The following is a 22,740-nucleotide window of genomic DNA, read 5'->3' as shown; positions in this document are numbered from 1 at the left end:
CGTCCTTCCTGAAACATCTGTTGAGGTAGCTAAATGTTACCTCACTCTCTCATAATTCCCCACTGCATTTTGTTTGGCTTTACCTAGTGGTGTTTATCCTACCAGTCTTATTTGTGATACCTGGTAGATGCCAAATAAATGTTTATTGATAAGTAAATGACTGAGTTAAAAAAAGAAAGAAAAGAAAAAAGGAAGGAGGGAGGGAAGTAAGGAAGGTAAGGAAGGGAGGCGAGGAAGGAGAGAGAGAGGGAGGGAGGAAGGAGGGGGAGAGAAGGAAAGAAGAAAGAAAAGGAAGAAAGGAAGGAAGGGGGAGGGAGGGAGAAAAAAGTAAGGGAGGAAGGAAGGGAGGGAGGGAGATAAAAGGAAGAAAGGAAGGAGGGGAGGGAGGGAAGGAGGGAGTATTTACAGGTTTAAAAAATTCTGTCTCAGTAAGTGCTGTGGTATTTCTTCTGGCTCAGCTAAGTCAGTAAGCCACAGAGGCTCCATTTTTATCTGTTTTGTAATTTGAGCTTCTGAATAAGACTATTTGAAGAAAGGGTTCTACCATAGAAGCCAGGTCAGTATATACTGGCTTACATTCCTTCTTTTTTTTTTTTTTAGGAGACAGGGCCTTGTTCTGTCACCTACGCTAGAGTGTGGTGGCGCCTTCTCGGCTCACTGTGCCTATATTCCATTACTCTGTGTGCCTCTGCCCCTCTCCCATTCCCTCCATACAGCCAACAGGAGGAGGCAGGAATCAGGTCCATTCTTCTTTGTCACGGATATAACTTTTATTCATTATTTTACACTAAGATCATTTGGCCTTTTCTTATATTTTCAATGCAGATACAATTGTAATTTAATAAATAAGGAGGTACTGTTTATTTATAAAGCTTTGTTGAAGAGAAAACGGGCACTTATAAATTCTTATATATAAAATTTGTATAAATTGTATAAACTATAGTTGGTATTTGAATTCAATATAATGTAAAAACTAGTTATTATTAATATTTAGTTTCTCTCTAACTAGGAGAGTTCTCCAGAATACACAGTCTTAAAGAACCCTTTCTTCAAACCCTTAAGACACACATATAATACACACAACACACAATCACAAAAATATTACACAGAATTGATATTAAACTATGTGTACCTGTGTACTTTCTATTCTATAAACAGTTATAATTCAAAATAACTGTTTTAAATTCATATTACAATGTGACACCTGTTTTTTTTTTTTTCCAGAGACAGGGTTTCACTATGTTGGTCAGGATGGTCTCGATCTCTTGACCTTGTGATCCACCCACCTCAGCCCCCCAAGTGCTGGGATTACAGGCAGGAGCCACTGCACCCAGCCTGCGACACCTGTTTTTAAAATGTAACTTCTAGCTAACAAATCAAACAGCTGAAGGGGAATCAGGAGATTTTTTTTACCTTAAAGATTCATATCCAACTAAAATAATATATGTGTGCAATTTAAGAAATTTTATATATAAGAATTTATAAGCACCTATTTTCTCTTCAACAAAGCTTTACAAATACACAGTGTTCCCATATTTATTAAATCACATCTCTATCTGCATTGGGAATATAAGGAAAGGCCAAATGATCCCTACTTATTTGATACTTACAGGCTATCCTGGCCCAAACAGATTGCATTCCTCTCATCAGGAGAAAACAAACACACACACACAAACTAATAGTCAAAATTTTCTTCTTGAACTTGAATCCACTTTTATCCCTCAAGTTACTTTAGTATTCAATCAGTGGATGTTTACAAGAGCAGTAATGTGTCACGCTTGCTTAAGGATAGACAGGAAAGAGCTTTCCTTAGTACACATTGACTTCTCTCTCTTGAACACCTGGAATATTCAGGGCTTGACAGAACTTAGATTGATATCATAATCAATCCATGTATACTTTTATCAGACATCAGTGAAGGGCAGTAGCATTTTCAAAATATGTTGATCTGTATCCAACGACATTTACCATCAGTTTAAAGTAATTAATATATGAACTTTATTGATTCAATTTTATTGTAGTTTGAGGGATAAAGCATAGTAATTTTATATACGTGACTACACATTTATGCAAACACACACACATTTATGCAAACACACACACTCTTTTTAAATAAGAGTAGTCACTCCAAACCTCAAATACTTTCTCTTGGATGGCTAACACGGGAGATAAAACTATAAAGCTTTTCTTTAAGAATGACTCAGACAAACAAAGTCAGTCCGTCTCCAATGGTTAATCAAAAATATTGCGAGCTTATTGTTGTCACTTTCCAAGAACTATGGAGGACTGGTGTCTTCCGACTGATGTTCCTCCAGGAAATGCCACCTGAGCTCATGGACAGACTCCCCAGCCAATTTTAACTAGAGGGAGTTTAGAGTCTCTACATTACAGAAGTACTCAGAAGATGTGCTGGGCGAGGTGGTTCATGCCTGTAATCCCAGGACTTTAGAAGTCTGAGGCAGGCAGATCATGGAGATGGAGACCATCCTGGCTAACACGGTGAAGCTCCGTCTCTACTAAAAATACAAAAGATTAGCAGAGTGTGGTGGCACATGCCCATAGTCCCAGCTACTCGTGAGGCTGAGGCGGGAGAATCGCTTGACTCTGGGAGGCAGAGGTTGCAGTGAGCCAAGATTGTGCCACTGCACTTCAGCCTGGCAACAGAGTGAGACTCCATCTCAAAAAGAAAAAGAAAAAAAATTAAAATAGGCCAGGCATGGTGGCTCATGCCTGTAATCCTAGCACTTTGGGAGGCTGAGTTGTGTGGATCAAGAGGTCAGGAGTTCAAGACCAACCTGGCCAAGAGGATGAAACCCATCTCTACTAAAAATACAAAAATTAGCTGGGTGTGGTGGTGGATGCCTATAATCCCAGTTACTTTGGAAGCTGAGGCAGAGAATTGCTTGAACCCAGGAGGCAGAGGTTGCAGTGAGCCGAGATCGTTCCACTGCACTGCAGCCTGGGCAGCAGAGTGAGACTCTGTCTCAAAAAAAAAAAAAAAAAAAAAAAAAATTAAAATAGCTTGATTTTAACCGTATAATAAGAAAGAGCTAAACAATGATAGTGTTTTTCTTAAAGGTATAACTTTTTAATCTTATAAAAGGTTGTAAATATAAATTTGGGAAATCAAATATGACCTAACAAATCTTAGCCAAATGAAGCTAGAATGAATAAAATAGTAAAGTGGAGGGGGAAAAAAAAAAAGCTCAACTCAACCTATCCCTGAATTTTGAGAAGGTTTTGATAAAATTTTGGATTTACTTAGTAGACATGAATACTAACAACTAATCCACCATCATGCTGAAGAGAAAAAAGTAATATGAAACTATGATTGCAAAATACTGGAACTCCGTCTAAGAAGAGTGACTAATACACACACACACAACTACCATTTATAATAATCAAATTCAATATATTAATAGAAGAGCAAAGTTGCTCTGTGCAACAAAATTCCCAAATAAAATGCCCCTCTCTGGGGTAAATGGAGTCAGAGCAGGTCTGGTGAGGTGTTCAGCCTTTAGGTGAGTGTTCAAAATGTTTCTCTAACCAGGTTTCAACATGGCTGTAGAAAGACTGACATTTTCCAACTGGTGAGTCTTATCTGGTTTCCGGTTCGTTAAAACATAGCCCAGCTATAATTAACTATATTAGATTGAAAGTTTGAAAATGTTGGCTTTTTGAAACAAATAAATTCAGAGTTCCTTAAAAAAATCCTTGCCCATGCTTATTCTAAAACAAAACAATAAAACACAAAACAAAGAAAAAATACCTTATTTCTTCTTTAGTGATATCCCTTCATGTCATCAGTTAAAGAAAAAAAAAATTTAGAAAAGTAAATTGAAAATGCAAATAATTTAGAATCTAGAATTTTACAAGAAAGAAAGAAAAAAAAGCCTCAGCAATTCCAGAAGTTCTCAGTTGGTCTCTGACTTCATGACTTCCATTCTCCCTTCTAATCTCCCTTCACGCTTTCTCATCTCAGGACTCTCTCCCAGACCCTGCCCTTCTTCCACACCCACCTCCTCAGTCTTCCTGGACACTAGTGACACTGTCAGTCCCTTTAAATACATATCTCACTTGAATGGTGCCACTTGACATCCAAAATCTTGGAGTAAGTGCCTGAAGTTTTAACCCTCCAGCTCAGCATTTGTCCCAAGGGCTTGTTTGAAAACGCTTTAAGCCTCCCTCTCCTGAGAAGCTCATCAACAGAAACACACAGGGGATGAAGTTAATTTGATCTAACCAGTAAAACCTAATTCATCTTTTATTTTCAACACTTACCTGCATTTTGGATGGAGAGAGTCAGACAGGACCTGCTGAGCTGCTGTGGCATCCCTTTCTGCGAAATACCTGCAGTGGAAGGGAAGGAAAACTGTGGCTCTATATACTTGCTTACTTGCTGAATGTATTCATTTTAATCCAAGTTGAGGTCATTTTGAATGCAGTGATGGATACTGGCATAAGATTATCATTTGTTTCAGCTCCTCCAGGGAACAAACAACTTTTCACAACAGAATTTTCCAGATGTAATGACATAGTGGAGTAGCTGCGAAACCCACATAGATTTAGGAATGTATCCAGTAGATTTTGAAAATTTAATTAAGAGCTTTGCCATTACCCAGAGAACCAAGGATATAGAAGAAAGAGTAGAATAGTTCAGTGTTTGGAGGCCTTCAGAAGGCAGAAGCCTCGGTGAAGGGACATGATGAGAGAAAGAAGAGACTGGAGGAGATGAGAAAAGGTGTATTTCAAATATTCACTGGGAATTTGAATTCTGGATGAAACCCAATGAATCTTACTGGGTTTAGATATGTTAAAAACAGTACTATTTTATTCTAAGGGGAAAAGGGTGGTGAAGTTTCCTAATAAACACACAAAGCTGCATACCCTCAAAAATAATTCATAAAAAGTTCTTCATAGACTCAATGACAAAACAATAGCATATATTATTTAATGTGATGTGTGTATATTTCCTGCATAAATCCAAAGGGTAAAAGAAGTTCTTTAATTTCCTCTCAGGAAATTTCAAACCCAACTCAGCAATCGTAATGCACACATTCATAGTTGTTAATGAAATTGAGTTTCTTTTCATACTTTTGTCAGTCATCTGGGTTTCCTCTTTTACATCTCATCTGTTTGTATTTTTGGTGCAGTGAGTCTAAAAATGTCCTCAAATAAAAAAGACAAATAACCTTATGGAGAAAAATATACTGAACATAGATACTTTATCATTTATATGGATGTCAATCTTATCTTGTTTTACTTTGTTTACTGAGGCTTATCTTACTGTAGTTTTCACTTTTAATGTGTGAAATTTAATGATTCTTCTTTTCCAGTTGATGCTTTTTTTTTTTTTTTTTTTTTTTTTTTTTTTTTTTTGCTCGTGTCTTTAGGAGATCTCTCCTTACTCAGATATCTTGATTTTCTTCTAGAAGTAGGAAAGATTTGTTTTGGACTTTCAACTTATGAACTGAGGTGAGGTAGAGATTTAATTTAATTTTTTTCAATGGAAGGCCAATTGTCCCAGTTATTCAAAAGCTCCAACTTTATCCACTTACATGTAACATTGTCATTAATGTTTACTTTCCATTCATTAACATTAAAACATTTCATACAAGAATGGGTGATTATTAAACTGCTTAAATTTAAAATAAAGGGAAAGATCTAGGGGAAAAATGGGATGCGACCAAAATGACTGAGTAAGGTTTAACTTCTTTTCAAACTACATCACTGCCTAGTATGGTACTGTCAAAGGACACAAGAACCAACTTGAAAGGATCCTGTGGCTCAAAAAATAATAATGACTACACATACTGAATGAAAAAAATAACAAGTAAAATTAGTTGAGTAACAAAAAACACATAAAAACACAGGAGTTAACAAATGGTGTTTTAAAAATAGAGAGATAGAGAAAAAAAAAAAAAACACATTGGTCACTAACAAGAGAACCAAGCTACCAACTCCTGACTCTGAGAATTGGCAAACAAATAGAAAATTGAATATCGGTTCTGCCTACGTTTCAGAGAAACCAAATAACTATACTCTATAAGGGAAATGAAGTCTTTAAAAATTTCAGCCAACAATTATAGGAAAAATAACAAATAGAAAAGTACTTTTTATAGAATTGATTAGTTGGTTCAGTAAAGATCATGGAAGGAGGAAAGTCTGATGGTGGAGTTTACACTGGAGGCATCAGGCTGGGAGCCTTCTGATTCATCACAGCACAGTGCTGAGACTGGAGGGACTGAAGGCCTCCCGCTGTGAGCCAACCTGAATCTCTGCAGGCCTGTCTGCATACCTCCAATTTTCAGGAAGTACAGGGGATGGATACAAGTGCAAACAGACAAATCCAGATCATGGGACATAGTATTACAGGACAACTGACCTGAAATCTTCAAGGTAATGACATGGAGGAGCGGGTAAAAGGAAGGGACAGAGCAGGAGAGACTGATCTAATTTAAGAAGACCAAAGATAGTAAATAAGTGCAATGGGTAGATCTTACATGGAAGTGCACTAGGACAAACCGGCTGTAAAAGGTATTTTTGAGATAATTGGGAAATTTGATACGTACTGGATAAAGATGACACTAAGGAATCGTTGTTAATTTTGTTCGGTGTGATAATGGCATGGTGGTTAATGTGAGGTAACATTGACATTTCTTAGAACTACTTTTTGAAATATAAAGGGTGAAATGCAGTGTAGAATTATCATTAACACCCTTCTGCCAAAAAAATGTCATGAATATCTCAAAACCTCAACAGTTACTGAATCTGGATGATCAATATAGGGGTGTTCATTACAATCTTCCCTGTTTTTACATATGTTTGAAAATTTTAAGTAAGAAAACAAATTTTAAATATATTTGAGATTTGCTTTAAAAATACATGAAGTTTGCTGAAATACAAGGAAGGCAGCAGACACTTTTAACTTTTATGAACCTGACCTCTCAGGGAACTTGAATGTTTTCTTAGAATGTTATGGGAAGTAGGTTTTAAAGCTAATTACTCAACTTTTGCCATTTCAATATGAGGATACCAAAACATCACTCAAACCCTCAGGTGTCGGTCATTTTACTTACTGCAAATTGTATAGTCCCAGAAGTCCCATTCCTCGAAAATCTGTTTTAGGATCATCACCTTGGAAACCAATTTCACACCACTGCTTAGAAATCCGAGATTCCAGTGGAGTATTGGGCTTCAAGAATTTCCATAACTGTAGAAAAAAAAGAGAATTACCCTGTTGATATACACACACAAATACCCTTTCCTATTGATTCAGATTTTGTAAACTACATTATTAGGAGGGGCTTGGCAAAGCTGAATGTATGCAAATACATTACAATTAAAGATGTGACATCTTTCAATTATTTATGACAGCATTTCTCAAAGTATGATCTGAAGCCTCCCTGGAGGTTCCCAGGACCTTTTCAGAGGGTCTGAGAGATAAAAACAAAACCACAAAGCAACTATATTACAGTAAGAGGTTCTTCGCCTTGTTGCTCTCATTGTCTTGTGAGTATACAGTGGAATTTTCCAATGGATGCATGATGTGTTATGATATCATTGCTCTGACGACAATGGAATGAGTATTTGTATATTTTAATGTTTTAAATCTTTCTATGTTAATTGTGAATAGGAAATTAGATAGTAGGTAGATAGATATGTAGATAGATAGATTAGATAGATAATTTCCCACAAAAAAGCTCTCTGGTGCTTTCAAAAATATTTAAGAGTATAAAGGAAAGAGAAAGGAAAAATTTCAAGGCCACCTATTATTCAGATTCTCAGAACATGTTTTAATGTTATTTCAAAACTTTTAGCAGTGTTATTAACCAAAAAAAAAAAAAAAAAAAAAAAAAAAGAGTGAACTGACTTGAGTTTCTTCTCTCTCTCTCTTTTTTTTTTTTTTTTTGGAGACGAAGTCTCACTCTGTCACCCAGGCTGGAGTACAGTGGCACGATCTCAGCTCACTGCAACTTCCACCTCCTAGGTTCAAGTGATTCTCCTGCCTCTGTCTCCAGAGTAGCTGGGATTACAAGCATGCACCACCACGCCTGGCTGATTTTTGTACTTTTAGTAGAGATGGGATTTCACCACATTGGTTAGGCTGTTTTCAAACTCCTGACCTCAAGTGATCCGCTCACCTCACCCTCCCAAAGTGCTAGCATTACAGGTGTGAGCCACCGCACTCGGCTGATTTTCATTTCTTAGGTCTCACCTATGACAGGAGTGAGAGTAAACACTATCTTGTAGCTAAAGGAAGGAATATCAGTAATGTTCGTGAATAAACCTCAAAATATATTATTATCTTTAAGTGTTACCGAAAGTAATTTCAATTAAAATCAATCATACTAATACATTATTGGACAAATGTAAATTCTAAGCATTATACTCTTCACTGCTTAATAAGCTGGTTCTATTTTTTAAAGTTTTCTGTAGAAAGATAGATTCAGCACATATCATTACTTGATTACCAGAGAAACACTGAGACCCCATAGTTGTATAAAGTTGTATGAATATGTAATGCTCAAACACTTATTTCTTTCTTTCCATTTTTTTTAGTGGGGCGGGGGGGACAGAGTTTTTGCTCCTGTTTCTCAAGTTGTAGTGCAGTGGTGTGATCTCGGCCCACTGCAACCTCTGCCTCCCTGGTTTAAGTGATTCTCCTGTTTCAGCCTCCCGAGTAGCTAAGATTATAGGCATGCACCACCATCCCAGCTAATTTTTTGTATTTTTAGTAGAAAGGGGTTCCACCATGTTAGCCAGGCTGGTCTCGAACTCCTGACCTCAGGTGATCCACCTGCCTTGGCCTCCCAAAGTGCTGGGATTATAGGTGTGAGCCACTGCACCTGGCCCTCTTAGTTCTTTCTAATAGGGATGGGCATGTAGGCAAGTTTACTTTTTAGACTTATATCTTCATTACAGACAGGGTATAAACACAAATGTAAAATTTCCTTACTACTATTTCAGAAATAATTCAATTTCTTGAACCCCTCAACCTCAGGTGATCCGCCCACCTTGGCCTCCAAAGTCCTTGGATTACAGGCATGAGCCACCACGCCTGGCCAAAATAATTCCATTTCTAAATTGCTTATTCTACATTACATGATTTTAAAGCTTAAATAAAACAGTAATACACAAAATACCTTGCTAAATCAAATTGTCACATACCTGACACAGTGTAAAACATAATATTCAATGACAGAAAGTACTAACTAATAAAAGCTGTTATTCATTTTCCTAATGTTATTTTATATATTAATCTAATATTATACTTATTATTCACATTATGCAATGTTTTATCTTAGTGTCACAACACATGAATTCAATTTGTCTAAAGGGCAAGAAAAAAAGGGTAAAAAGAAAGGAGGTAAATCTCTGGTGCTTGAAGGCAAAATATCAAGCATGAGTATACAAAATTTCTTTTTAAATAATCCATATAAGAATGTGCCAGTGCTCTGCATTCATCAAAACAGTAATTGGCCAGGCGCAGTGGATCACACCTGTAATCCCAGCACTTTGGGAAGCTGAGGAAAGTGAACCACTTCAGCTCAGGAGTTCAAGACCAGCCTGGCCAATATGGTGAAACCCTATCTCTACTAAAAACCCAAAAATTAGCTGGGCATTGTGGCTGGCACCTGTAATCCCAGGTACTCAGAAGGTTGAGGCAGGGGAATCGCTTGAACCAGGAAGGCAGAGGTTTCAGTGAGCTGAGATCATGTCACTGCACTCCAGCCTGGGTGACAGAACTAGACTCCACCTCAAAAAAAAAAAAAAAAGCATATGAAAATATTCTATAAATCTTACAGTATACTGATCCAAGTTTTACTGCAAATTTTTCCTTTATACTAACCCTGCTGGAGAAATATTTGTTTTTCAGAAGACACAGCAGCATCAATTGTGTGTCTAGTATAGTCTGTAGCAGAACACTCTTAGAGTTTTATGAGCTACACAAGGAAAAATCCATTGTTCAGTTGCTATCCTTTGAATACAAGTATCTGGATAGGATTCACTCTGAAGTTTGACAACAAGTCAATTTGGCTCAAGGCAGAATTGCCTTAAATGTTCATACTTCCATATACCTGCATCTTGGCCTTCAGGTGGTTCAAGATTTCTCTGAGTATTGGAGTAATCTCTTACGTTCTGTTGCATATGCTGCTGAACAGCTTGTGTACTGTCCATTTCATTAAAATGATCATTAGGCCAGTTAAATTTTGCACCTTGGTGCCCAGCCTGGTCCACCTCAGCACTGCCATGCCCTCTGCCGTGACCACAGTGCCATCATCTTAGTTGAGAACACTTTTTAGCCATTAGTCTAGCCTTTCATGATCCATAAAATAATTAAAATGAAATTTCTTTTCAAAGTATTTTATTATTCAGGTTGGGTGCGGTGGCTCATGTCTGTAATCCCAGAACTTTGGGAGGCTGAGGCAGGTGGATCACTTGAGGTCAGGAGTTTGACACCAACCTGGCCAACATGTGAAACCCTGTCTCTACTTAAAAAAAAAAAAAAAAACAAACCAAAAAAAAAACCTTGAAAATTAGCTAGGCAGGGTGGGATTAAAGGTGTGAGCCACTGTGCCTGGCCACATGCTTCTTTTTATTACTCTAGATATTGGATGAATATGAAAATGAAACATTTTTGTGTCATTGGTTTACTAAGTTTGTGATAAAAGAAAATTTGATGTCCAAGGATAACCTGATTGTACCAATTTCAGAAGAGGAAGTTCAGAAGTCAGTTTCTGGGGAAAGTAGCATGAAGGGAATCACATAGAAAAATGTACTGATCACATAATTAACATTAATTATGTACTGTATGTATCATTTTAGACCCATCAATCATGTATCCATATTCTAGCTTCTTTGTTTAGTATAGTTGTCTCCTGTGTTTGCCTTTTAAAATGGGAAATACTTTTTTAAGTTATTCATAAGCTGTATATTCACCAGTGTGGCACTCCTGGTTTTTAAATAAGATTAGTATTATCTGTTAAAATGCCTGTTAATAAAAGAATTTACAGTTTGGTAAAATTGCTGCTAAACAGTCATTGGATTACAATTCTCATCAGACAAACCCATCTATTAAAAAAGGAATGTGCTTGAAGTTTCACACAATCCATGCACTAAAAAGGTAGCAATGTTTTCCTTTGATTTTACCTCTGAGTTTAGCTATTCTAAATTCTGTAGTACATAGGTCCAGCTTACCTGAATCACTTTTATCTCATTTTGGAAAATGAGTTTTTAATGTGCATACAGTATTATGTATAATCTAAATATAATATGATCTAAATATAAGTAGAAATGAAACATTAGTAATACTTAAATAATCTGACTATGCTACATAAAGTATGTATGTATTACTATGCTAGGCTAGCATACTTGGGAAAGATTTACCTTCCTGCACCAGTGGACTGTTACACACTAGATGATGATGATGATAAGACATGTAAATGATGTTCCTACTGGAAACCTGCCCTGTCTACCCTTTCTCATTTCCCTTAACTCTTTCCTCGAACTTCTTTAGCTGAGAAGCTTTTCACTGGACTGTGATTTTTATGGTAGCTTAAGCCTACTTATATTTGTATTAATTGCTTGCAGATTATACCTCATATTAGCAATTACATTATACTACAGGAAAAATGTATTGGCATAGGCTTTGGTGTATCCTGGTTCTACTCAATTGTGGTAACTACTTAGAAAACAGTTATTAAAATAATTTGATTCTTCCTGACATATATATATACAGATATATGTGCGTGTATGTATATGTATACATATACATGTATATTATTTTATTTATTGAATTAAATTAATAAATTTACTTTGAGACAGAGTCTCTCTCTGTCACCCAGGCTGGAGTGCAGTAGAACAATCTCAGCTCACTGTAACCTCTACCACCCAGGATCAAGTGATTCTAGTGCCTCAGCCTCTCAAGTAGCTGGGACTACAGGTGTGCGCCACCATGCCTGGCTAATTTTTGTATTTTTAGTAGAGATGGGACTTCACCATGTTGGCCAGGCTGATCTCAAACTCCTGGTTTTAGGTGATCCTTGGCTTCCCACAGTGCCTATCAGCAATATCACTCTTTTCATCTAACCATCTAGCCAGCATTATATACAATTGAAGAAATACTGTAGTATTTATTTTATATCCCTTCTCCACAAAGTTTATGTTTGAGTTATATGCACACATGAGATTATTTGCAGTAATTTGCAGGTTTTGAGGGTGCTGATGGTCATACATTTACTGGACTTTGTTATAATTCAGTGTCCTAATAATGATTCGAATGCAGATTGAACAATTTTATAATCGATTGAATGCTGTTCAATAAAGCACAGAAAGTTTTATTGCCAAACTGATTGTAATGAGGCACTCAGGGTGAAAAAACTGTACAGGTTGTGAACAAAGTATTTAAATCCTTCTTTTGAACAGATTTAACATGAGGAACTTTTTCATTAAAAAGTTATTTTGAAATTAAGACAAAAATGTTTTCATCTTAATTGGTTTTTTTTCAGACTTAGAGAATAATTTATACCATATTATGAGACAAGAATATACAGCCAATTGTAGGAATAGTAGTATACTGAGAGTATGTATAAATAGTTTATGCCATTTTGAGCCTGCCAGTACTTTTGAACAGCACCCATCAGCCACAGTCATTATTGCACTCCCTAAGAATTCTTATGTCCACAGTGAAAGGAATGTTGACTTCAAAGTTACTCATTTACATTAATGGCATTGTAAACCAATGGGAATAGTAATTTTTAAAATAAACTTGCTAAATATTGAGAGACTAAACCAGTAGGTTAATAAATACATGTAGCAAATAAAATTGTTAAACTTATTTTGGAAGATAAAAGCCCATTATGCTAAAATACTTACATGAAGTGCAATTATCTGTATATTTCCTATTTTAAAAAATCCTTGAGCCAGGCATGGTGGTTCATGCATGTAATCACAGCTACTTGGGAGGCTGAGGCACAACAATTGCTTGAACCTGGGAGGTGGAGGTTGTAGTGAGCTAAGAGCTCACCACTGAACTCCAGCCTGCGTGATAAGAGACCCTATCTAAAAATAAATACAGATAAAATAAAATAAACTTTGAACTATTTTGATTCTCTTCTGTTAGGTAAGCTCTTCCCTGAAAAAATAAGAGTAGGGGATGGGTTGCTCCTGAAGGATGAGGTCATGCACTAGGAAACCAACTTTAGATCTGAGAAACAGTGGTGGGTTTATGGTGGGGACTCTCAGGAATCCACTCATCTAAGACAGCGCTACTGGGAGTAGTTGTTACAAAGCCAACTGCCAAGCACAGGAGACCAGGACTAGGAAAAGTGATTCCCATGGCAGAAGACAAGAAACAGGTGTGGAGACTACACTCTGAGTCAGAATGTTATCCATCATGGCCTGCTCTCTCTGCTGAACTCTCTTCACTTTGAACTGAATCTTTACATAAGTTTATCTGAACACATCTGCTTGATCTTGAACCCTCTGCAGGACAGAAAGGGAAGGCGATTCATCTACCCTTCAGCCAGAGCATTCAAGGAGAAGCAACTTCTCACCAAGGTCACCATCGGATTGTCTCGTACCATCAGGAGAAGGTCTTTAATTCTGGACTTTATGTTTTTCATTTAGTGCATGAATCCATCTAGAATTTTGTCTTCATTATTAACTTGGTTGGAATATTTTTAATAGAAATGTCTATATAAGTGATTCATATGGACAGTGATATTATTCCATTTCATCCCAGGATATGTTCAAATGATCATAAAATCCAGATTTTTAAAATACTTTAGAACTCTAGTAACACTGATAATGCTCTCCTATGCTTAAAAAGCCAAGCATTTAAACACGTGGCAATACTACGTATGACCTGAGTTTACAAACCAGCAGTCAGCAAACATGTTTTTACATTTAACTTAATTATTATTACTATTTTTTAGAGAGAGGGTCACACTCTATTGCCCAGGCTAAATGTAGTGGTGCAACCATAGCTCACTGCAGCCTTGATCTCCTAGGCTCAAGTGATCCTCCTGCCTCAGCCTCCTGAGTAACTAGTACTACAGGCCTGCTTTACCATGCCCAGATACTGATTGCAAAGTTTTTGTAGAGATGGGGTCTTGCTATGTCGTTGAGGTTGGTCTTGAACTCCTGGGCTCAAGTAATCCTCCTGCCTCAGCTTCCCTCAGTGCTGGGATTGTAGGTGTGTGCCACTGTGCCTGGGTACAAACTTCGTAAAACACCAGTTGACAAATTTTAGGCTTCATGAGCTGTATGGTCTCTGTTGTAACTACTTAACTTTGCCTTTAAACTAGGATAGTGGCCATAGCAGCCATAAATGCCATATATAAATGCATGTGGCTGTGCTGCAAATGTTACTTGTAAAATGAGTGGTATGCCAAATTTGGTTTACAGGCCTTGGTTTCCTGACTTTTGCTCTAAACAGAGGTAGGTAGCAAGGGTATTATTACCCATTTTATAGATAAAGAAGCTTAAGCTCAGGCAGTGAAACGCAAACAAGATGTGGTTTGTTGCTCAAGATCTAGTGTGGTGTGGCAGCTCCGAGCCCTCAGCTACCAGCCTATGAGAGCTCGCATAGTCACTTCACTGCTCAGCTTCGGTTTCCTTATCTGAAAAATGAAGATAGTAGCGGTGTATCACCACAAGGCTACTGTGATAAATTAAATAAAATAATGCCAGAAAACATTGACTGTAACAATTGGCACATACTAAACACTCAACTAATGTTTTATTATTTCTGATTTTATTATGATACTTGAAATCTAAACAAACAGAAGAAAAGAACAAAGATCCCACTCCTAAGTTTGCTTGGGGAGCTAGTGAGGATTTCAAAATTCAGTGAGTAAAGATTTAAAAAAACGAGCTGGCTTTTTTTAATGGGTAACAAGGGGAACAGCATGAACAAATTCCTGAGCATATGGTATGGCGTGGCTTATTCTGGGTCATGGTGAGTGGCAGAAGATGGCAGAAATGTGCTATGTGTGATGGGGATACAGGAGCTGTAGCTTCAAGAAATACATTGGAAAGCCTTCAAAATGCCATGCTAAGATGCGTGGGCTTTCTACTATAGGACATAGCCTGAAGTTTCTAGTCTAGGGAATAACAATGAATATATCTGTGTTTTGAAAAAAAAAAAAATCCCTCCCACAGTATTTTAGATGATGGGAGGGAAAAATCTAATGGTTACCAGAATAATTAAAAGGCAATTGGATGGCTAAAATAAGGCATTGGGCATGGAAAACATTTCGAAGATACCTCAGGGTGCTGTATGGATAAGATGTAGAAATTTTTTTTTTTTTTTTTTTAAGACAGAGTCTTGCTTTGTCGCCCAGGTTGGAGTGCAGTGGTGCGATCTGGACTCATTGCAACCTCCGTTTCCAGGGTTCAAGCCATTATCCTGCCTCGGCCTCTCAAGTACCTGGGATTACAGGCATCTGCCACTATGGCCAGCTAATTTTTGTATTTTTAGTAGAGACAGGGTTTCACCATGTTGGCCAGGCTGGTCTCCAACTCCTGACCTCAAGTGATCCACCTGCCTCGGCCTCCCAAAGTGCTGGGATTACAGGCGTAAGCCACCATGCCCAGCCAGATTTGGTGATTTTTAAAGATATAGAATATGCCCCTATTGGATTGTAAGCCACTTGAGGGCAGAAATGATGCCTTTCCCCAAAGTGCCTAATGCAGTAATGAAGAGCCCTGACTTTATAATTTATGTACTAGATATGTGAATAGGAACCTAAGCTAAAATGCTTATAGTTTTCTTATCTCTAAAATAAAGATAGCCATCATTTCCTTGCCTACTTCCATATAGCTGACAGTTAAAATGATAACACATAATCTAATCATAACCACAGATAAAAGTCATATACAAGTTCTTGAGATGTAGCTAATGAACTATAATAATTTATGCATTCATTCATATTTGTTGAAAACCTATGTGCCAGCACACATATGACGGATCAGCTAAAGATATGCCTAGCAGGCATCTGGATGTCACTGCTTCTGAGGGAATCTCAGCTATTCTAATAAATTGTTCAGGCTTTTGTGACTATCTGTTAATTACAACACCTCTTTTCTCTCTCACCTTTTATTTCCTATGTTTGGGTCATTGTGTTGAACTACCTCCATCAGAAAATGGTCAGGGAAAAAAAAGGCAATATAAAGAGATAAAATTCAGCCACTAGGTTAGTTAAACTTATGCAGGGAGAAAAGAAAGAAAAAAACTATTGCCAAGAATGAGGCATCTTTAATTTTTAATGATTCACATCAGATCCAGCACTAATTAACAGAGACAAATGAGTCATCTGTTTAAATACTTATATACACAAAAACATACACTCCTTCACACAAAACCACAACAGGATACATTTTTAAAATTACATCTTCTGTTGACATTTTTCAATAAAATAAAGGAAGCTAAACAAATGTTTTCTTACAATTTTGTTACTGCCTTTTTGAATTCTAGGAAAAGGTAAGGAAGTATCCTAAAGCACTCTCATCCTAAAAAAGCATCTATTTTCAGAAATGAATTTATAAAACATTTCTGATAAGTATATAGATCTAAAAGGTTTGTCTTAATTATTTTGGGGTGTTAATTTCTTTAGCCCCAAACTCAGTGTTTTGAGGGAAAGTTTTACTGATGTTTCTTAACATACCATTAGATCTCGTAAGATTTTTAAGGTTTTACTTTGACAGCCAGGAGTATTCAAAACTCCACATTATTTCTCCAGCAGTTCTAATGTACCAGATATAAACCTTTACCTCTTCTAACTCTCTAAGTTACATGAATAAATAATCAGAATTAAGATCTTGGGTAATTTCCCAAGAGGGTCATTGCTAAAGCAGAAACCAACTTTATCTTCTCTGATGTGTATTAAAAGTCATAAATGGAAATCCCAAGTCACTCTTTGACAAATGCTATTTCTGCTGTTGGCTTTCAACACATGTTAAACAATCTAAACTTCAGCCAAATATCAGAGCCCACAGAAATCACCTCTGATGCCTTCTCGAATTACAAAAGAAAATTGGCTTTGAACTTAACTTCTCACAGGAATTTTCTGATGAAAAATTTACTTCCAACACCTGCACCAGCAAGAAAACCTGACCTTACCAACCAGTTAGGTGCCCATATCTGATCCATCTTTGTACCCCTAATGTCCAAAGCAGTGCCTAGCACATGCAGGTGTCTGGCAGATGTCAGCTGACTTAAGTGGAGAATTGAAATTTGTTCAAGCACTAACCTTCAAAAGCATTTCTTCATGTTGGGGATTATCAGAATCATACGGCTCTCTACGCAGTTTTTCCACATCGGCAATAAGGTTTCTGTACCCAACGATTTGCAGAAGGCAAGCCTGAAGAGAGATTCCCAGCCTAGGGTGTTCAAAAACAGAAGAGACACACATGAGGAAGAACAGAGCATTCACTTTTGGCATTTGTTCACTTGATGTATGCATGATAGAACTTTTCTATTAATATTCAGGAAATTTCTCAAATATGATCTATTTAATAGAAGCACAATTCTTATTAAATCTCCATACCAACAACTGTAGAACCTAGTTAAAATTTGCCTCAAAGTCTGACTTTTTCTAAAGCAAAATTGCAATGTTATGGCTTAAGAAATAAGGGATTTCTGAGGCCAAGATGGGAGGATTGCTTGAAGCCAGGAGTTCAAAACCAGCCTGGGCAACAAAACAAGATCCTATCTCTACCAAAACAAAACAAAAACCCACAAGAGATTTCTTTATGCAGGTTACATGAAAATATAAGTAATAATGGGTTCTTAGGGATTATATACCATCCCCCTAGGTGGGGATATCAGAATTACTTTAGAAAGATATGTAGAAGAGAAAGAGGGTGAGAACAATAGAAAAAGCCCTTAGAGGCTTCAAGGCAAAGAAAAAAAATCAAAACAAAAGGAAGTGAAAACATAACAATAACACCACCACCTCCACTTGAGAGTATCCTCCTCAGAGGAGACAGTGCTAAGAGGGAAGTTATAACTTTACAAGATGTTCTATTACGTTCTGACCCCTGTAGTTGTCTGAACACCTTTTCTTATGCTGAAACAAAATCCGCTTTCAAATTCTGTTCTCTGAGCAAATTTATCTCCACCTTTCCCCTGCCATGACTATTTAAGATAGTGACTCTTCTAATCCCCAGGGAAAAAATAACTCTTATTTCTTCAATTCCCTCTCATGGGACATGATTTTCAGATGTTTTATTTTATTTATGTTTTATTTTTTGAGACAAAGTCTTACTCTGTTGTCCAGGCTGGAGTGCAGTGGTACAATCTTTGCTCACTGCAACCTCTGCCTCCCAGGTTCAAGTGATTCTCCTGCCTCAGCCTCCCGAGTAGCTGGGATTACAGGTGCCCGCCACCACATCAGCTAATTTTTATATTTTTAGTAGAGACGGGGTTTTGCCATGTGTGGCCAGGCTGTTCTCGAACTCTTGACTTCAGATGATCTACCTGCCTCTGCCTCTCAAAGTGCTGGTATTACAGGTGTGAGCCACCATGCCTGGCCGGTTTTCAGATGTTTTATGATCTTTCTCAGTTCTCTCTAAAAGTACACTATTTGAATAATGGTACCTTTAAAGCATATCACCAGAACAGAAAACAATCTGGCAACTGTAACACACAGAGGATCAGTACTTTCTGTGATCAGAATATTGTTTTCCCTTTCTACAGCCTCTAAAGTGAGGTAGAATCTAAAGGTCTAAAGGTAGTACTTCATATTTACTTATTCCTGCTAAATTCTTTAGAGTCATGTATTTTTCTATGGCTCAAAAATGGTTGAACATTGGCAATTGCATCTGATACTCTCCAATCTAGTCTTTCGTCCTGTTCACTCATGGACTTAGAACATGTTTGCTTGGTGTTGTGGTAGTCATTATAATCACAGTACATCATCATCTTTTTTTCTGAGGGTTAAATGACATGCACAGATGTTAAATCTCAGGTTGAGAGCAACAGAACTTAGAACTGTGTACCTGCTCTAAACATACAGGACAGCCAGACAGCCTAGGAATACTGAACTTTAATAAAGTCATATTCAATGAATGGCTTTCATCATTACTTGTTACCATAACACCAAACAACTAAGTCAGATATTAAAATTTAGGAAAGGTATTAACATTTAGGACATCATAGCACTGGTCACCCTGAAAGTCAATGCAGGATGGAGAATAGAGCTAATTTTGAGGGAAAGAAGAGAATGGAAGGAATAAACAAGGCAGGAACAAGAAAAGTCAATTAAATTTTCTCTGGCTGGGTGTGATGGCTCATGCCTGTAATCCCAGCATTTTGGGAGCCTGAGGTGGGTGGATCATGAGGTCAGGGGTTTGAGACCAGCCTAGCCTACGTGTTGAAACCCCGTCTCTACTAAAAATACAAAAAATTAGCTGGGTGTGGTGGCGTGTGCCTGTCGTCCCAGCTACTTGGGAGGCTGAGGCAGAAGAATCTCTTGAACCGGGGAGGCGGGGGTCACAGTGAGCCTAGACTGCACCATTGTACTCCAACCTGGGTGACAGAGCAAGACTCCATCTCAAAATAATAATAATAATAATAGTAATAATTTTTGAATAAATAAATGAATTTTCTCTGTAGTAATTTTTAGTGCCACCATAAGCAGCACTTTAAAAATGTAATTAAAACAAAGTGAGGTTAATAGTAGTAACAGTTTGGTAAGTTATAAAGTGTTTTCCCCATCTGTAAGCTATTTCTTTGTTTTCTCAGAAAAGCATTTAATTTTTTTTATATCAGATCTTATCAATGTCACTCTGGGAAAAAAAAAAGGCACCAGAATCCACATGGAGATTTTTTTTTTAAATGCAACAGGTTGAGTATTCCTTATCTGACATGCTTGAGACCAGAAGTGTTTCAGATTTTGGAATATTTGCATATACATAATGAGATATCTTGGGGATGAGACATAAGTCTAAAAATGAAGTTTATTTATGTTTCATGTATACCTTATACACATAGCTTGAAGGTAATTTTATACAACATTTTTAATAATAGATGTAATCAGCTGGGAGCAGTGGCTCACAGCTGTAATTCCAGCACTTTAGGAGGCTGAGGTGGGTGGATCATGAGGTCAGGAGATGGAGACCATCCTGCCTACTGAAACCTTGTCTCTACTAAAAATACACATTAAAAAATTAGCTGGGCATGGTGGTATGTGCCTGTGGTCCCAGCTACTCGGGAGGCTGAGGTAGGAAAATCCCTTGAATCCAGGATGCAGAAGTTGCAATGAGCTGAGATCATACCACTGTACTTCAGCCTGGGTGACAGAGTGAGACTCCTTCTCAAAAATATTAAATTAAATTAAATTAAATTAAATTAAATTAAATTAAAAATAATAGATACAATCTGTCACATGAGGTCAAGTGTAGAATCTTCCACTTGTGGCATCATGTCAGTGCCCAAAAGTTTCAGATTTTGGATTTTCAGATTAGGGATCCTCATCCTTAACCTAACAGGGTCTTTTTATAAAAGTGAGATCAAAAGAATGGAGGGCAAAGAAATGCTCTTGAATGCAGCTTATACAACTTTCACAGAACATAGAAAAAATTTGCTATTAAATTTTTTTTTTTTTTTTTTTTGAGACGGAGTTTCACTCTTGTTACCCAGGCTGGAGTGCAATGGCGTGATCTTGGCTCACCGCAACCTCCGCCTCCTGGGTTCAAGCAATTCTTCTGCCTCAGCCTTCTGAGTAGCTGGGATTATAGGCACACGCCACCATGCCCAGCTAATTTTTTGTATTTTTAGTAGAGACAGGGTTTCACCATGTTGACCAGGATGGTCTCGATCTCTTGACCTCGTGATCCACCCGCCTCGGCCTCCCAAAGTGCTGGGATTACAGGCTTGAGCCACCATGCGCATCTCTAAGTATGATTATAGGACTCATATATCCCTCTTGCCTGATTTTAGTCTTAAATTTTTCGTTCAATCTAATTTATAATGAATTGCCTTCTTATCACCTTCCCAGAGGAATAAAATATATGTTAGGTTTCAAAAAGACATTTACTACATAAGTAAATCAACCTTTGGTAGCTAAATAGGCAAAAGGCAGCTAATGAACTGAAGTGGCCGCTGAAGAACACTACGGAGACCAGGTTAAATGAAGTTTTTGCGCTGAGCCCCTGGATAGCTAGTATCTAAAATCCTTCCAAGAGATAGACCTATGCAAGTGTGCTCTGAAATTTCCTTCAATTATAGTTCCTGCCTTTGGTAATTATTAATAAAAGCCTTTCTTGAAGGTAACATCTGAAGTTCTCAGACACGAACATCTAAAAGACAGTTTGATTGTTACCAACCTAAAACCATCTTAAAACATATCTGCATTTGGAATTTATTCTACCCAGTGTCCTTAGTGCAAAATTTTACTGAAAAATTGCTGTACCCAGTGGAAAATATAAAGCTAATTTTAAATGTCACGAACATTGCCAAATGCATTTTAATACTTCCAAGATGAGAGGAATAAATTATGAAGTTCTAAAGTCTTCATATAAAAACTATTTCTCCCTCCCACACATGCCTGTCTTCTTGACAAGCAGGTAGAAACTGTCTCCAAGATCCTCAGCCTGTCATAAAGTAATATTCATGAAGGAAGTGAAGGACTATTCTAGATGGAACAGAATCAGCTTAAGCACGTTTACAACTTGAACATTTACTGTTAATGTAAAACATAGGCATCAGATAGAGTGACTGTAGGTGAATGGGCTCATCTTTCTCTATCGGGGCACCCATCACATTTCTTACATTCATTACATCTCAGAAGCATAAACCACAAAGGAAGTACAAAGTTGTTGCCATTTACAAATATGAAAAAGGTACTTTTTTACTTTATTTTTCATCTAAAAGTCAAAACATGGCAGACGATTATTTTAGGGAGAGAGGGAGGGAAAAAAAGAGAGGAGACAGAGAAACACTAAATATGTGGCCATGTGACTTGTGTTCTGTATTTCTGACATAAGAAACATATTCTTACTGTGGATTTATGTCAGGATTAATTTTTTTCAGTTCCATGATGTCTTCTATAGTTTTTTCAATGGCGTCAGGGTGAACACTCACAGAAGTCTGCAACAGCTGGAAAACATGTTTCAATCAGTTTCCTTTTCATTAACACCAGAGACTGGAATAGAAGCTTCACATATTTGCTTAAGCTTCTATATGAAGATTTAAGTTAAAAGCAAAACTTGATTTAGTGTACTTGAATTCTCATAAATTTGATGTTTTCATGATGGGGGTAGTGCAATTTTCCTGATTACTTTAAGCAGGAAAATACAATTTTTTTTTTTGTTTTGTTCTTACCATTTTCCTGTTTCAAGCTACCTGTATTGAAATGTAGTATTTTCATTTCCTCTACCAACATAGCTTCTATTGTTAATGGGCATTGCGTTTATGACTAAAGAGTGAGGTACATGGGCGAGATGGTCATCAGGATGTCAAAATTAATATGGCAAACTTGTCAAGAATCTTGAAAAAGAAAACAGGTTTCCTCTCTTCTGTGGGTGCTCCACAGTGTGCTATAAAAGGGGGTGTAGTGGCTTCTTTGATGTTATTGAAAAATCTTGAGTATAATGTTAAATGATTTGGATATTGAGGAAACAGTAGGGTGTTAACACTGCTTCTATATTCAAGTAATATTTATTTAATGATTTGGGAAGAAGTATAAGAAAGAGTTTATTTGACAATGAGTAATAAGTATTTCACAAACC

The 22,740-nt window shown here is 37.2% G+C and overlaps 1 protein-coding gene and 1 pseudogene across 6 annotated transcripts in view; both read right to left on the bottom strand.

Annotated features, from left to right (window-relative positions):
- Positions 1-22,740, bottom strand: part of ELMOD1 (ELMO domain containing 1) — a 77,743-nt gene that overhangs the window by 13,908 nt on the left and 41,095 nt on the right. For 5 of the 6 annotated variants that reach the window (XM_074400519.1, XM_074400520.1, XM_074400517.1 and 2 more), the window contains 5 exons: positions 22,011-22,108; positions 17,259-17,388; positions 7,080-7,213; positions 4,282-4,350; positions 3,770-3,793 (listed from right to left, as the gene is read on the bottom strand). In XM_074400519.1, coding sequence (XP_074256620.1) covers positions 3,770-3,793; positions 4,282-4,350; positions 7,080-7,213; positions 17,259-17,388; positions 22,011-22,108 — 455 coding nt within the window. The remainder of the gene's footprint in view (positions 1-3,769; positions 3,794-4,281; positions 4,351-7,079; positions 7,214-17,258; positions 17,389-22,010; positions 22,109-22,740) is intronic. The other variant, XM_010334599.3, reaches the window with a different exon arrangement.
- Positions 8,009-11,443, bottom strand: LOC141584777 (MOB-like protein phocein pseudogene; annotated as a pseudogene).

Source organism: Saimiri boliviensis, chromosome 6 (genome assembly GCF_048565385.1).
Source record: "Saimiri boliviensis isolate mSaiBol1 chromosome 6, mSaiBol1.pri, whole genome shotgun sequence".
NCBI classification, from domain to species: domain Eukaryota; kingdom Metazoa; phylum Chordata; class Mammalia; order Primates; family Cebidae; genus Saimiri; species Saimiri boliviensis.
Note: the sequence above shows the minus strand (reverse complement) of the source record. Positions and strands in the feature narration are given on the sequence as shown.